The sequence below is a fragment of the Solea solea genome, chromosome 20 (assembly GCF_958295425.1).
Source record: "Solea solea chromosome 20, fSolSol10.1, whole genome shotgun sequence".
Lineage (NCBI taxonomy): Eukaryota > Metazoa > Chordata > Actinopteri > Pleuronectiformes > Soleidae > Solea > Solea solea.
This window is the reverse complement of record NC_081153.1, coordinates 19,849,074-19,865,468: the sequence shown is the minus strand read 5'-3', so window position 1 is coordinate 19,865,468 and position 16,395 is coordinate 19,849,074. Positions and strand designations below refer to the sequence as shown.

Here is a 16,395-nt window from a genome sequence, read left to right as displayed (position 1 = left end):
ATACTATGACTTTTTTGACCAATTTGGACGACATGCTATACTATGACTTTTTTGACCAATTTTGGACGACATACTATACTATGCCTTTTTTGACCAATTTTGGATGACATGCTATACTATGACTTTTTTGACCAATTTGGACGACATGCTATACTATGACTTTTTTGACCAATTTTGGACGACATACTATACTATGCCTTTTTTGACCAATTTTGGACGACATACTATACTATGACTTTTTTGACCAATTTGGACGACATACTATACTATGACTTTTTTGACCGATTTTGGACGACATACTATACTATGACTTTTTTGACCAATTTGGACGACATGCTATACTATGACTTTTTTGACCGATTTTGGACGACATGCTATACTATGACATTTTTGACCGATTTTGGACGACATACTATACTATGACATTTTCGACCGATTTTGGACGACATACTATACTATGCCTTTTTTGACCGATTTTGGACGACGTACTATACTATGACTTTTTTGATCGATTTTGAACGACATACTATACTATGACTTTTTTGACCAATTTGGACGACATGCTATACAATGACTTTTTTGACCGTTTTTGGACGACATACTATACTATGACATTTTTGACCGATTTTGGACGACAAACTATACTATGACATTTTTGACCTTTTTTGGACGACATACTATACTATGACTTTTTTGATCGATTTTGAACAACTTACTATAGTATGATGATTTGGATGCCCTTTGGACAACAAGGTTAGTGTAGTGGGTAGAACTTTCGCCTTTCACTTAGGAGACCACGGTTCAAGTCCTCGTTGGACCAAGTACCTTCTGCGATCCTGAGAAGTACTGTGGTTAAATTGGAAGACATACTATACCATTTCTGGACGACATACTATTCTATGACTTTTTTGAAAGACATACTATACTATGACATTTTTGACCGATTTTGGACGACATGCTATACTATGACATTTTTGACCGATTTTGGACGACATACTATACTATGACTTTTTCGACCGATTTTGGACGACATACTATACTATGACATTTTTGACCGATTTTGGATCGCATACTATACTATGACTTTTTTGACGGATTTTGGAAGACATACTATACTATGACATTTTCAACCGATTTTGGACGACATACTATACTATGACATTTTTGACCGATTTTGGACGACATACTATACTATGACATTTTTGACCGATTTTGGACGACTTACTATACTATGATGATTTGGATGCCCTTTGGACAACAAGGTTAGTGTAGTGGGTAGAACTTTCGCCTTTCATTAAGGAGACCACGGTTCAAGTCCTCGTTGGACCAAGTACCTTCTGCGATCCTGAGAAGTACTGTGGTTAAATTGGAAGACATACTATACCATTTCTGGACGACATACTATTCTATGACTTTTTTGAACGACATACTATACTATGACATTTTTGACCGATTTTGGACGACATGCTATACTATGACATTTTTGACCGATTTTGGACGACATACTATACTATGACATTTTCGACCGATTTTGGACGACGTACTATACTATGACTTTTATGACCGATTTTGGACGACATACTATACTATGACTTTTTCGACCGATTTTGAATGACATACTATACTATGACATTTTTGACCGATTTTGGACGACATACTATACTATGACATTTTTGACCGATTTTGGACGACATACTATACTATGACATTTTTGACCGATTTTGGACGACATACTATACTATGACATTTTTGACCGATTTTGGACGACTTACTATAGTATGATGATTTGGATGCACATTGGACAACAAGGTTAGTGTAGTGGATAGAACTTTCGCCTTTCACTAGGAGACCACGGTTCAAGTCCTCGTTGGACCAAGTACCTTCTGTGATCCTGAGAAGTACTGTGGTTTATTTGGAAGACATACTATACTATACCATTTTTGGACGACATACTATACTATGACTTTTTTGACCGATTTTGGACGACATACTATACTATGACATTTTTGACCGATTTTGGATGACATACTATACTATGACTTTTTTGACGGATTTTGGAAGACATACTTTACTATGACATTTTCAACCGATTTTGGACGACATACTATACTATGACATTTTTGACCTTTTTTGGACGACATGCTATACTATGACATTTTTGACTGATTTTGGACGACATACTATACTATGACTTTTTTGACCGATTTTGGAAGACATACTATACTATGACATTTTCAACCGATTTTGGACGACATACTATACTATGACATTTTTGACCTTTTTTGGACGACATACTATACTATGACATTTTTGACCGATTTTGGACGACATGCTATACTATGACATTTTTGACTGATTTTGGACGACATACTATACTATGACATTTTTGACCGATTTTGGACGACATACTATACTATGACTTTTTCGACCGATTTTGGACGACATACTATACTATGACATTTTTGACCCTTTTTTGGACGACATACTATACTATGACATTTTTGACCTTTTTTGGACGACATGCTATACTATGACATTTTTGACTGATTTTGGACAACATACTATACTATGACATTTTTGACCGATTTTGGATGACATACTATACTATGACATTTTTGACCGATTTTGGACGACATACTATACTATGACATTTTTGACCGATTTTGGACGACTTAGTATAGTATGATGATTTGGATGCACATTGGACAACAAGGTTAGTGTAGTGGATAGAACTTTCGCCTTTCACTTAGGAGACCACGGTTCAAGTCCTCGTTGGACCAAGTACCTTCTGTGATCCTGAGAAGTACCGTGGTTTATTTGGAAGACATACTATACCATTTTTGGACGACATACTATACTATGACATTTTTGACCGATTTTGGACGACATACTATACTATGACTTTTTTGACCGATTTTGGACGACATACTATACTATGACTTTTTTGACTGATTTTGGATCACATACTATACTATGACTTTTTTGACGGATTTTGGAAGACATACTATACTATGACATTTTCAACCGATTTTGGACGACATACTATACTATGACATTTTTGACCTTTTTTGGACGACATGCTATACTATGACATTTTTGACTGATTTTGGACGACATACTATACTATGACTTTTTTGACCGATTTTGGAAGACATACTATACTATGACATTTTCAACCGATTTTGGACGACATACTATACTATGACATTTTTGACCTTTTTTGGACGACATGCTATACTATGACATTTTTGACCGATTTTGGACGACATACTATACTATGTCATTTTCGACCGATTTTGGACGACATACTATACTATGACTTTTATGACCGATTTTGGACGACATACTATACTATGACTTTTTCGACCGATTTTGAACGACATATTATACTATGACATTTTTGACCGATTTTGGATGACATACTATACTATGACATTTTTGACCTTTTTTGGACGACATGCTATACTATGACATTTTTGACCGATTTTGGACGACATACTATACTATGACATTTTTGACCGATTTTGGACGACATACTATACTATGACATTTTTGAACGATTTTGGACGACATACTATACTATGACATTTTTGTCAAAATTTGGACGACATACTATACTATGACATTTTTGTCAAAATTTGGACAATATACTATACTATGACTTTTTTGACCAATTTTGGACAACATGCTATACTATGACTTTTTTGACTGATTTTGGACGACATACTATACTATGACATTTTTGACCGATTTTGGACGACATACTATACTACGACTTTTTCGACCGATTTTGGACGACATACTAAACTATGACATTTTTGACCTTTTTTGGACGACATACTATACTACGCCATTTTTGACCTTTTTTGGACGACATACTATACTATGACATTTTTGACCGATTTTGGACGACATACTATACTATGACATTTTTGACCGATTTTGGACGACATACTATACTATGAGTTTTTTGACCGGTTTGGACGAAATACTATACAACACCATTTTTGACTGATTTTGGACGACATACTATACTATGACATTTTTGACCGATTTTGGACGACATACTATACTATGACATTTTTGTCAAAATTTGGACAATATACTATACTATGACTTTTTTGACCAATTTTGGACAACATGCTATACTATGACTTTTTTGACTGATTTTGGACGACATACTATACTATGACTTTTTTGACCGATTTTGGACGACATACTATACTATGACTTTTTCGACCGATTTTGGACGACATACTATACTATGACATTTTTGACCTTTTTTGGACGACATACTATACTACGCCATTTTTGACCTTTTTTGGACGACATACTATACTATGACATTTTTGAGCGATTTTGGACGACATGCTATACTATGACATTTTTGACTGATTTTGGACGACATACTATACTATGACTTTTTTGACCGATTTTGGAAGACATACTATACTATGACATTTTCAACCGATTTTGGACGACATACTATACTATGACATTTTTGACCTTTTTTGGACGACATACTATACTATGACATTTTTGACCGATTTTGGACGACATGCTATACTATGACATTTTTGACCGATTTTGGACGACATACTATACTATGACATTTTTGACCGATTTTGGACGACATACTATACTATGACATTTTTGACCGATTTTGGACGACATACTATACTATGACATTTTTGACCGATTTTGGACGACTTACTATAGTATGATGATTTGGATGCACATTGGACAACAAGGTTAGTGTAGTGGAAAGAACTTTCGCCTTTCACTTAGGAGACCACGGTTCAAGTCCTCGTTGGACCAAGTACCTTCTGTGATCCTGAGAAGTACTGTGGTTTATTTGGAAGACATACTATACCATTTTTGGACGACATACTATACTATGACATTTTTGACCGATTTTGGACGACATACTATACTATAACTTTTTTGACCGATTTTGGACGACATACTATACTATGACTTTTTTGACTGATTTTGGATCACATACTATACTATGACTTTTTTGACGGATTTTGGAAGACATACTATACTATGACATTTTCAACCGATTTTGGACGACATACTATACTATGACATTTTTGACCTTTTTTGGACGACATGCTATACTATGACATTTTTGACTGATTTTGGACGACATACTATACTATGACTTTTTTGACCGATTTTGGAAGACATACTATACTATGACATTTTCAACCGATTTTGGACGACATACTATACTATGACATTTTTGACCTTTTTTGGACGACATGCTATACTATGACATTTTTGACCTTTTTTGGACGACATGCTATACTATGACATTTTTGACCGATTTTGGACGACATACTATACTATGACTTTTTCGACCGATTTTGAACGACATATTATACTATGACATTTTTGACCGATTTTGGATGACATACTATACTATGACTTTTTTGACCTTTTTTGGACGACATGCTATACTATGACATTTTTGACCGATTTTGGACGACATACTATACTATGACATTTTTGACCGATTTTGGACGACATATTATACTATGACATTTTTGACCGATTTTGGATGACATACTATACTATGACTTTTTTGACCGATTTTGGAAGACATACTATACTATGACATTTTCAACCGATTTTGGACGACATACTATACTATGACATTTTTGACCTTTTTTGGACGACATACTATACTATGACATTTTTGACCTTTTTTGGACGACATGCTATACTATGACATTTTTGACTGATTTTGGACAACATACTATACTATGACATTTTTGACCGATTTTGGATGACATACTATACTATGACATTTTTGACCGATTTTGGACGACATACTATACTATGACATTTTTGACCGATTTTGGACGACTTACTATAGTATGATGATTTGGATGCACATTGGACAACAAGGTTAGTGTAGTGGATAGAACTTTCGCCTTTCACTTAGGAGACCACGGTTCAAGTCCTCGTTGGACCAAGTACCTTCTGTGATCCTGAGAAGTACTGTGGTTTATTTGGAAGACATACTATACCATTTTTGGACGACATACTATACTATGACATTTTTGACCGATTTTGGACGACATACTATACTATGACTTTTTTGACCGATTTTGGACGACATACTATACTATGACTTTTTTGACTGATTTTGGATCACATACTATACTATGACTTTTTTGACGGATTTTGGAAGACATACTATACTATGACATTTTCAACCGATTTTGGACGACATACTATACTATGACATTTTTGACCTTTTTTGGACGACATGCTATACTATGACATTTTTGACTGATTTTGGACGACATACTATACTATGACATTTTTGACCGATTTTGGATGACATACTATACTATGACATTTTTGACCTTTTTTGGACGACATGCTATACTATGACATTTTTGACCGATTTTGGACGACATACTATACTATGACATTTTTGACCGATTTTGGACGACATACTATACTATGACATTTTTGTCAAAATTTGGACAATATACTCTACTATGACATTTTTGACCGATTTTGGACAACATGCTATACTATGACTTTTTTGACTGATTTTGGACGACATACTATACTATGACATTTTTGACCGATTTTGGACGACATACTATACTACGACTTTTTCGACCGATTTTGGACGACATACTGTACTATGACATTTTTGACCTTTTTTGGACGACATACTATACTACGCCATTTTTGACCTTTTTTGGACGACATACTATACTATGACATTTTTGACCGATTTTGGACGACATACTATACTATGACATTTTTGACCGATTTTGGACGACATACTATACTATGAGTTTTTTTGACCGGTTTGGACGAAATACTATACAACACCATTTTTGACTGATTTTGGACGACATACTATACTATGACATTTTTGACCGATTTTGGACGACATACTATACTATGACATTTTTGTCAAAATTTGGACAATATACTATACTATGACTTTTTTGACCAATTTTGGACAACATGCTATACTATGACTTTTTTGACTGATTTTGGACGACATACTATACTATGACTTTTTTGACCGATTTTGGACGACATACTATACTATGACTTTTTCGACCGATTTTGGACGACATACTATACTATGACATTTTTGACTTTTTTTGGACGACATACTATACTACGCCATTTTTGACCTTTTTTGGACGACATACTATACTATGACATTTTTGAGCGATTTTGGACGACATACTATACTATGACATTTTTGACCAATTTTGGATGACATACTATACTATGACTTTTTTGACGGATTTTGGAAGACATACTATACTATGACATTTTCAACCGATTTTGGACGACATACTATACTATGACATTTTTTACCTTTTTTGGACGACATGCTATACTATGACATTTTTGACCGATTTTGGACGACATACTATACTATGACTTTTTCGACCGATTTTGAACGACATATTATACTATGACATTTTTGACCGATTTTGGATGACATACTATACTATGACTTTTTTGACCTTTTTTGGACGACATGCTATACTATGACATTTTTGACCGATTTTGGACGACATACTATACTATGACATTTTTGACCGATTTTGGACGACATATTATACTATGACATTTTTGACCGATTTTGGATGACATACTATACTATGACTTTTTTGACCTTTTTTGGACGACATGCTATACTATGACATTTTTGAACGATTTTGGACCACATACTATACTATGACATTTTTGTCAAAATTTGGACGACATACTATACTATGACATTTTTGTCAAAATTTGGACAATATACTATACTATGACTTTTTTGACCAATTTTGGACAACATGCTATACTATGACTTTTTTGACGGATTTTTGAAGACATACTATACTATGACCTTTTTGTCAAAATTTGGACCACGTACTATATATGACTTATTAGTCAAAATTTGGACCATGTACTAAATTTTTGGACGACATGCTATACTATGACTTTTTTGACCGATTTTGGATGACATACTATACTATGACTTTTTTGACCTTTTTTGGACGACATGCTATACTATGACATTTTTGACCGATTTTGGACGACATACTATACTATGACATTTTTGACCGATTTTGGACGACATATTATACTATGACATTTTTGACCGATTTTGGATGACATACTATACTATGACTTTTTTGACCTTTTTTGGACGACATGCTATACTATGACATTTTTGAACGATTTTGGACCACATACTATACTATGACATTTTTGTCAAAATTTGGACGACATACTATACTATGACATTTTTGTCAAAATTTGGACAATATACTATACTATGACTTTTTTGACCAATTTTGGACAACATGCTATACTATGACTTTTTTGACGGATTTTTGAAGACATACTATACTATGACCTTTTTGTCAAAATTTGGACCACGTACTATATATGACTTATTAGTCAAAATTTGGACCACGTACTAAATTTTTGGACGACATGCTATACTATGACTTTTTTTTTCCGATTTTGGAGGACATACTATACTATGACTTTTTTGACCGATTTTGACGACATACTATCCTATGACAATTTTGACCGATTTTTGACGACATACTATACTATTACTTTTTTGACCGATTTTGGACGACATACTGTGCTATTACTTTTTTGACCGATTTTGGACGACATACTATGCTATGACTTTTTTGTAAAAATTTGGACTTCATACTAGCCTATGATTTTTTGTAAAAATTTGCACGACATACTGTCTTTGCAGACATTAGTCAACAAAAAGTGTGAGATACATTTGTCTCCTTTCAATCTTCAATTTGGATGTTGAATTTAAAATATCTTCTTCTTTATAAGAACTGGTAAACTATGATTTTTTTTGTCAATTTTTGGACGACAAACTAAACTATGACTTTTAGTCACATTTTGGTCAACATGCTATACTATGACATTTTTTACGGATTTTGCACGACATACTATACTATGACATTTTTGACCATTTTTGGATGGCATACTGTACTATGACTTTTTTTGACAGATTTTCGACGACATACTAACCTTTGACTTTTTTGTCAAAATTTAGACGAAAATCTCATTGTTTAGTATGTTGTCCAAAAGGTCACCAAAATGTCATAGTTTAGTACGTCGTCCAAAATTTGACAAATATGTTATGGTTAAGTATGTCGTCCAAAAAGTCACCAAAATAGATGCTTGCGCTGCAATGCATTCTAGTAGGAACACTAGGGAGTTCTGACTAGTATGCCTTGCAGCAGAAGGCACTTATAATAACAACAATAACAATAATAATAATAATAATAATATTTTGTATCAGAAATACTGCACACCAAATTTGGGGAGTTTTCAACAGTCAGTCCAAGACAGTGTGAACTAAGCGGCTGCTTGGTGCCCCCTGGTGACCAGGAGTGTGTGGGGAAAAAACAAACATTTGAACATGTTTCAGAAATCTAAATATCTTTAGATACATTCAGATATTTAAACAGAGTTGAGCTGAAGTTATTAGCATTTCATTTGAAGATATTTAGACTGGTGATTTAGTGCACATTTGCACATATGTTATAAGTTTTAAAAACTTCAGTATCAACACACTTTGAATATGAAAGTACAAATTAATACTCAGACACTTTTGTGATTTTATTGCCCTCTAAAATAAAATAAAAAATATATATGTATATATATATATATATATATATATATATATATATATATAATATATAATATGCTATCTATTTATATCAATAGTTCTCATACAAGGTCCTAAACAGTGTGACCGAAGATGATGAAAAAAGAATAATCAGACACAACATCTTTCCAAGGTTCTTAAACTGCTGATATTCCTTAAAGAAAACTGTTATATTTACACTTTCCATACTTTTAAATTATTTGCTGGTGCTTGGCTGCCACCTGCTGTCTGACACGTAAAACCACAACACGCTCACACAGCAGAAATGAAAAGTGCGTCTGTGCAGAGTTTGAGTGAAGTGAGTCTTCTCTGACGTGGTCGCTGATAACCGTGGACGGACATGTGATCAGTGTCTAAACGCGAGCCAGAGGACAAAGGTGCTGCAACAGCAGCAGCAGGAGGTGGTGGAGGAGGGCGTGGTGGAGGAGGAGGAGGAGGAGGAGGATGAGGGGAGCGCGCATATAAAGCCGGAGTGCCGCTCATGAAGGGCCACACTGACACGAAAAGCCTTTGCGTTACTGCGTGGATCACTGAGCGGCAGGGAACACTTTGTGCGTGGATATTTTCTCGCCACTTCTTCTGGAGGAATATTATTTCTATTTTATTTAACTTTTTACAGATTTGCCTGGAAAATGGATTTATACATTTGCATTTCCGTGTTTTCTGTGATGTACACCTGGATCTTGTGCACAGGTAACTTTAGCGCAACTTTCCATCAATTTCACTTAAACATAAACAATGACTTTATGTTCAAGTTAAGACAGAGTTTTACTTTCATACACATTCTTAGATCATTGTATTGTGAAATCTTCTTCATTTATGTAAATATGATGATTCAAACACTGTGTTCTTTCGGTGGTATTGATGAGGATGATTTCTTTGCAGTTCTGTCTGCGCCTGTGGGAGAGACGCACTCACTCATCCCCTCCATCAGCTCCACTCTCACTCACGGGGGACATGTGCGGAACAAGCGCTGCTCCTGCGCCACTTTCCTGGACAGAGAGTGCGTGTACTTCTGCCACCTGGACATTATATGGGTCAACACACCTGAGTACGTTCGCTTAACCTGCACATAGTTAGTTTTCAGTTCTGTACAAATTGCACATAATCACTTTATTTTAATCCAGAACTTTTATTGAATAGTATTTTAATACATTCACGCATTGGTTTTCTGTCATGATTTCAGTGTTACACATTATACACACTTTTTTGTGTGTATATAAATGTATAAAAGTGTTGGCATGTACTCAGTCTGTCCCCTGTCCTCGTCCTCTCCAGGCGCGTGGTCTCATACGGACTGGGCAACGTTCCCAGGACGAAGCGCGCGGCGCTGGACTCCATGGCAACCAGGAGCGGACCGCGCTGCCAGTGTTTGCGCGAAAATGACAAATCATGCAGGAGCTTCTGTGGACTGGACCAAACCATCAGGTACATATGTCATTTATGTTTATATAAAATCACACTTTTAATACAAAGGAATTAGTTAATCCAGCAAATGATTGTTTGCAGTGAAGATTCACACTAATTTCTTTAGAACATTTACATTATATATAACTTATCCTTGGCCCTAATTGGACTTGGTGTTGACTTTTAATACTGCAAAATCTATTCGAGATAATCTGGTTACAGATTATGATCAAATACACCGTGAAATATAGTGTTAAATGTAACTTTTTAAGTGTTAAAGTAATTCATTATAACACAATTCCAGAGTGTATTTGGTCCTAATCTGAACTGATGTTAAATTTAAATTAATTCATTTATTGTCACTTTAACACTGAACATTCTATTGTAGATAATCTGGTAATAAATGCACTATGGTCAAATACACTAATGTAACAATGTGGTAAATGAAAAGTTTTACTTAATCATTAAAATAATTGAGTTTAACACAATTGTATATTGAGTGTATTTGGTCCTAATCTGACCTGATGTTACATTTAAATGAACTCCTTCATTGTTAGTTTAACAGGGCAATAAAATTCTGCTGTGTATAATAATGATTTAAAAATGTCTGGGAACAGAAGCAGTTGAATAGTTTTTTTCCCCTTCTCTACCTAAATGACCTCTGATGAGCCACGTGAACGGCTGACAGTTGATCCTGATGGTGTCTTTTTGTTTTCTTTCTTTCTTTCTCGCTGGCAGGTCTGAGACATCGCCTGCCACGGTGATCCGCTCTGCCCAGGGCGAAGGCTGCACTGAGCCACAGTGCAAACACAAGCTGGCGGCTGACACGAGCGGGATTAAGAGGTAAAACAACCGGCTCACTCTCTACAGAATACATGCACATCGCGGCAATTACAACCATGCAAGGTCTTATGTGAGACAAAAATGTGTCAGAGCACAATCATACTTGTTAAAAAGCATAATACCACCATGAGCCTGAGAGACAAAAACTGTGGGCATGTGTTTTGGAGGCATACATTTTGAGATTAAGCCCCGAGCACGGAATTCCCTGTAAATTACAATGGCTGAGTGCTCAAGTGAAATCCATAAATACCTATAAGACCCTGAGTTATGCAGCAGCATAACCTTGCCTTGCTTATATGTTATTTATGTGATGTAACAGAGCCGCTCTCTGCCACAGCTGCACTCGTGTACCATCATGTTTCACCTCTGAAAGTTTGTGGCGCCAAATGTCTGACACGTAAATAATTGGACACATAAACTACAATCATTCTGAGCAGATTTTAGCCACTTGACAAAAGGCTGCACCTAATAAAATGTATAGTGCGTGTCATAAAAATATGTCTTCCTGTTTGACAGTGTTTTTCTGAGCTGGAAACCTCTCACTGTTCTGCACCAAAGTCCATACAGAAAATCTGTGTTTTAAGCTCACAGAGACACAGTAGCTCCTGCTCTACTGCTGATGCGTTTGGCAAGTTGGTGTCACTGAGGTTGATCTGAGCAAAGGATTTCAAACACCATAGTCACAAAATAACACATTTGAACTTACTAATTGAGACGTCAATGGATCAATGGGACAATGAGAGGTTTGCAAACGTGTGTTTCCTGCCAGAAAACTCTGCCTCATGATGAGACATGATGACACACATGTTCTTTAAGATCGTGTGGACTTGAGCAAATGCAGATTCTATGAGGGGAGCTTAAGTTAAGAGACTGAAATCTGTTTCAGTTAGTAAGAATTAAATAAATATTTCAATAATACAATACAGCAGTAATTAGTAAAAACCTATATAAAACAAATAATAGTACCCTCACTGTTTTAGGTGCACAATGTTAACCACCTGAGGGTTTAAACTGTCTCTGAGGTGAAAGGTCGACCTGTCATCATGAGAAATGTGTCAATACGTCATACAGTCACACTAAAAAAAACTAACTTTACATTTTACATAACGTGTCAGAAGGACTCGATGTCTCAGGTGTCTCACCTCTGTCTGTCTTTGTCCACAGCATGGAGAACAAGAAGCAGGTGTCACCATCAGCAGCGCTGAGGGCGGCCTCCAAAACCCGCCAGCTGCTGGAGAAGTGGATGGTGCAACTGCGCCACAGGGTGAGGACATGGCAGGGCGAGAGCACGGCCTCCTAAGAAGACTAGATGCCCTTCACACCTTGTCACACGGACGGGGAAAAGGGTTTCGTAACCACAGGCGACTTCTTAGAAGCCACGTGCAAGTGGGGAGAGCCAGCGCTAAGGCCAGCGAACTAACTTCACGTCGGCCGCAGGGTCACAATGCGTCTGCAGCAGAGTGTGTACGACTCATCAGACGCGTGGACGAGGTCAGAGACAAGACGGGGAGTTCAAGTGAAAAAAAAAGGACATAAGCTGAAGAGAGGCGCCAGCTTCAGTCTGCACAGTCAAGGACGTTAATTGCTCTGTGGTCGGACTCTGTCACTCCTAAAAAAAACCAAAGCATTTCAAAAACTTGACTTTCCTGAAAGGATTTAAAGCTGCAGTGTGTAACCTTTCACAAACCATGTAACATTATTTGCATGCGGTGTCCTTCATCTGAAAATAGGCTCTGTCAAGCAATACTATCAGACCTGACTGAGGGAGCGTTTGTGTGTATACAGCTGTAGTGCAGGGGCAGCAGAATTCACTTGTAAGACTTGTCATGGGCACTTCTTTGTGTTTTCTCTCTTTACTAGCAGTGTTACTGTTGCCTCCGACTGTCATCACATAATACCACTCACTTCCTGCGTGCAGCGTCACCAGGAGACACAAGCTCTAAACAAGGGCTAAACAGCTAATTGTTTTTTTTTTTATCAAAATCATTATTTGGAAAAGTGCAATTATTAAATCACATAGACTGCAAAGAAATTCTTCTGTTGGAAACAATATCTTTAAATTCAAAAAATCCAGCAGGCAAATTAGATTAGATTAGATATTTTCCCAAAATCATTCAGCCCTAAACAACCCACAGACACACAGAGATGGTCGTGTGGGGCTGATTTTTGGTGATGTTTGAAAAAGCTTAAACATGAAATCCTGATGTGACAGAAAATAAACTACCACTGAGGCAGTCATGCTTTTACCTTCTATTTCAAAATGGCAATTTATCACACAAACAAACCATGTGTGATGCCGCTGACATGTGTGTCATAAATGAGACATTTGTCTTTTCAGTGACTGAAATTATTTACTGCCTTTTACACAACAGCTGACCTCCGTGTGTTCGGGCCACAGGTCACTGTAGCTACAGTAGCTGCTGGCAGTTTTCCTGATGTTAAACAGATGTTATCACAGACGTCGGTGCCTTTATCACCATTTATGATTCCACTGTATGTATGTGATGTATGTCCCTTGTTTTGTTTATTTATTCTTTTTTTTACACGTTATTCGATGGCCGTGTTGGTCCATCGTGTTCTGACTGTCATTTCTGTGAAATGTGGAGTCACTAAAGTGCCATTATGTGGCAAGATTTATTAAAACGTTTCTCTTATTTAACACAAAATACTCAACTTCTTTGTCTTTATTATACTGAAGAGAGAGATAAAGCTTTGACTCCAAAGGACAAGAACAGTTAACAGGGCAAACGCTGGAGTGAAAGGTCAAAACGCAAAATAAATTGTTATTTAGCTAGCTAGTTAGCAGCTAGCTAGCTCGCTAGTAAGTAAGTATGTTGAACTTGCTAGCTAGCTTGTTGATTAGTTATATAACACATTTCAAAACAACCTCAGTTGACCAAAGTACTGTACAAAGAATAGAATAAACAATAAACGATAAACAATAAAAACCTTATCAGAAGTACACTTTAAATAAGCAATACATACACTATAAAAAGGACGGTACAACTGGAGCTGAAAGCCAACAAGATATAGGTTTTTTAAGAAGGTTTTTGAAGCTGGTGGTAATTAAAATACTAAAAGCAAAAGTGAAAGAAAAGCAAAGTTGAGGATAAAGGAAAAGTCAGACTTCAACACAATAACCACAAAGTGTAGATGTGTAAGGCAAAGATGCAAAGATGAATAAAACGCTGTCAACACAGGGCTTTCATCTCCGTGCCAAACCATGTGTGTATACACAGCAAATTCTAACTCAGCTGAAAGCAGATTTAAGGTTTTTCTCTCAGCAGCTTGGATTTCAAAGACACATCCGTTTTGTTCCAGTCCTGTAATGATCTCAACAACTATCATCCAACCAAGCATCTTCAACTTCAGCTCATATGACTCCGCTAAATTTAGCAAAGCATGAGTCACACTACCTGACCTGCCCTCAACGCTCACCTGATACAAATATTCCAGACAAAAGCTGTTATTAACACCTGATGCCCTTTAGTCTGTTCTTGCCCTGCAGTAGCTGTGCTGGTTTTTCTTCAGGAACCTTTTGCAGGAATCAAATCAGTTTTACTTTAAGTTTTAGCCTTAAATCATAGCCATGTTTTTCCCGTGTTCACCTCAAACTTGCTCTCGTCACTCGTCAGAAAGCCACTTAACAATCCAGCGCAAATTGACTGAGAAGTCTTTATCTCTTCAGCCCATTTAGCAAACAAATCAGTGCCTCGGGCTTGTTGTAAAAAATGCTCTCTAGTCCAATCATAATAAAACTGATACAGTTGGCACGATTTCGACGTCTATAGTAAGAACATGCATACAAAGACTGAAGATAGTTTTCATTCCACAACACAGAGCTACCTAGTCTGGTGGAAGAGCAGAACTATGCAGGATGTATACCCTAATTTAACTTTGGAGTCATTGTGATGGTTAAATGTCTTGTTGCGGGGAGATTGGAGGCTGTCTCTACTGCGCCTACTGTCTGGGGCAGTCCTCAGAATCAGGAGGTCTCGCAAAGTCAAAACACAAATTGCTTCACAGCACTACACACACACACCCTAGCCAGATACCAGCTATAAGATCAATCATTTTAGACGTTCCTCATGGCAGAGCTGGTGAAAAAGAAGCAGAGGAACCGACTGTGGCTGAGCGAGGGCCCACATACAAGTAAACATCACCGGCACACAGACGCACTACACCATGATTGGTGTAGTGGTTAGCGCTCTTGTTGAAGACCTGGATTCATGACCTGGTTGGAACAAGGGCACTTCTGGCATGTTCTCCCCGTGTGAGCGTGGGCTTTCTCCAGGGTTCTCTGGTTTCCTCTCACAATCCAAAAACCTGCAGATTTGGGGATGAGGTAAATTGGACACTCTAAATTGACCCTAGGTGTGACAGTGGATGGTTGTTTGTCTCTATGTGTGGACTGGTGACCTGTCCAGGGTGTACCCTGCTTTTCACCC

The 16,395-nt window shown here is 36.8% G+C and overlaps 1 protein-coding gene across 1 annotated transcript; it reads left to right on the top strand.

Annotated features, from left to right (window-relative positions):
• Positions 1-10,189: 10,189 nt before the first annotated feature.
• On the top strand, positions 10,190-14,607 carry edn1 (endothelin 1). The gene is made up of 5 exons (XM_058618527.1): positions 10,190-10,390; positions 10,583-10,748; positions 10,976-11,125; positions 11,843-11,947; positions 13,112-14,607. Exons 1-5 carry the CDS (start codon positions 10,330-10,332, stop codon positions 13,245-13,247), a joined length of 618 nt encoding a protein of 205 aa, XP_058474510.1. The 5' UTR covers positions 10,190-10,329; the 3' UTR covers positions 13,248-14,607.
• Positions 14,608-16,395: the final 1,788 nt, after the last annotated feature.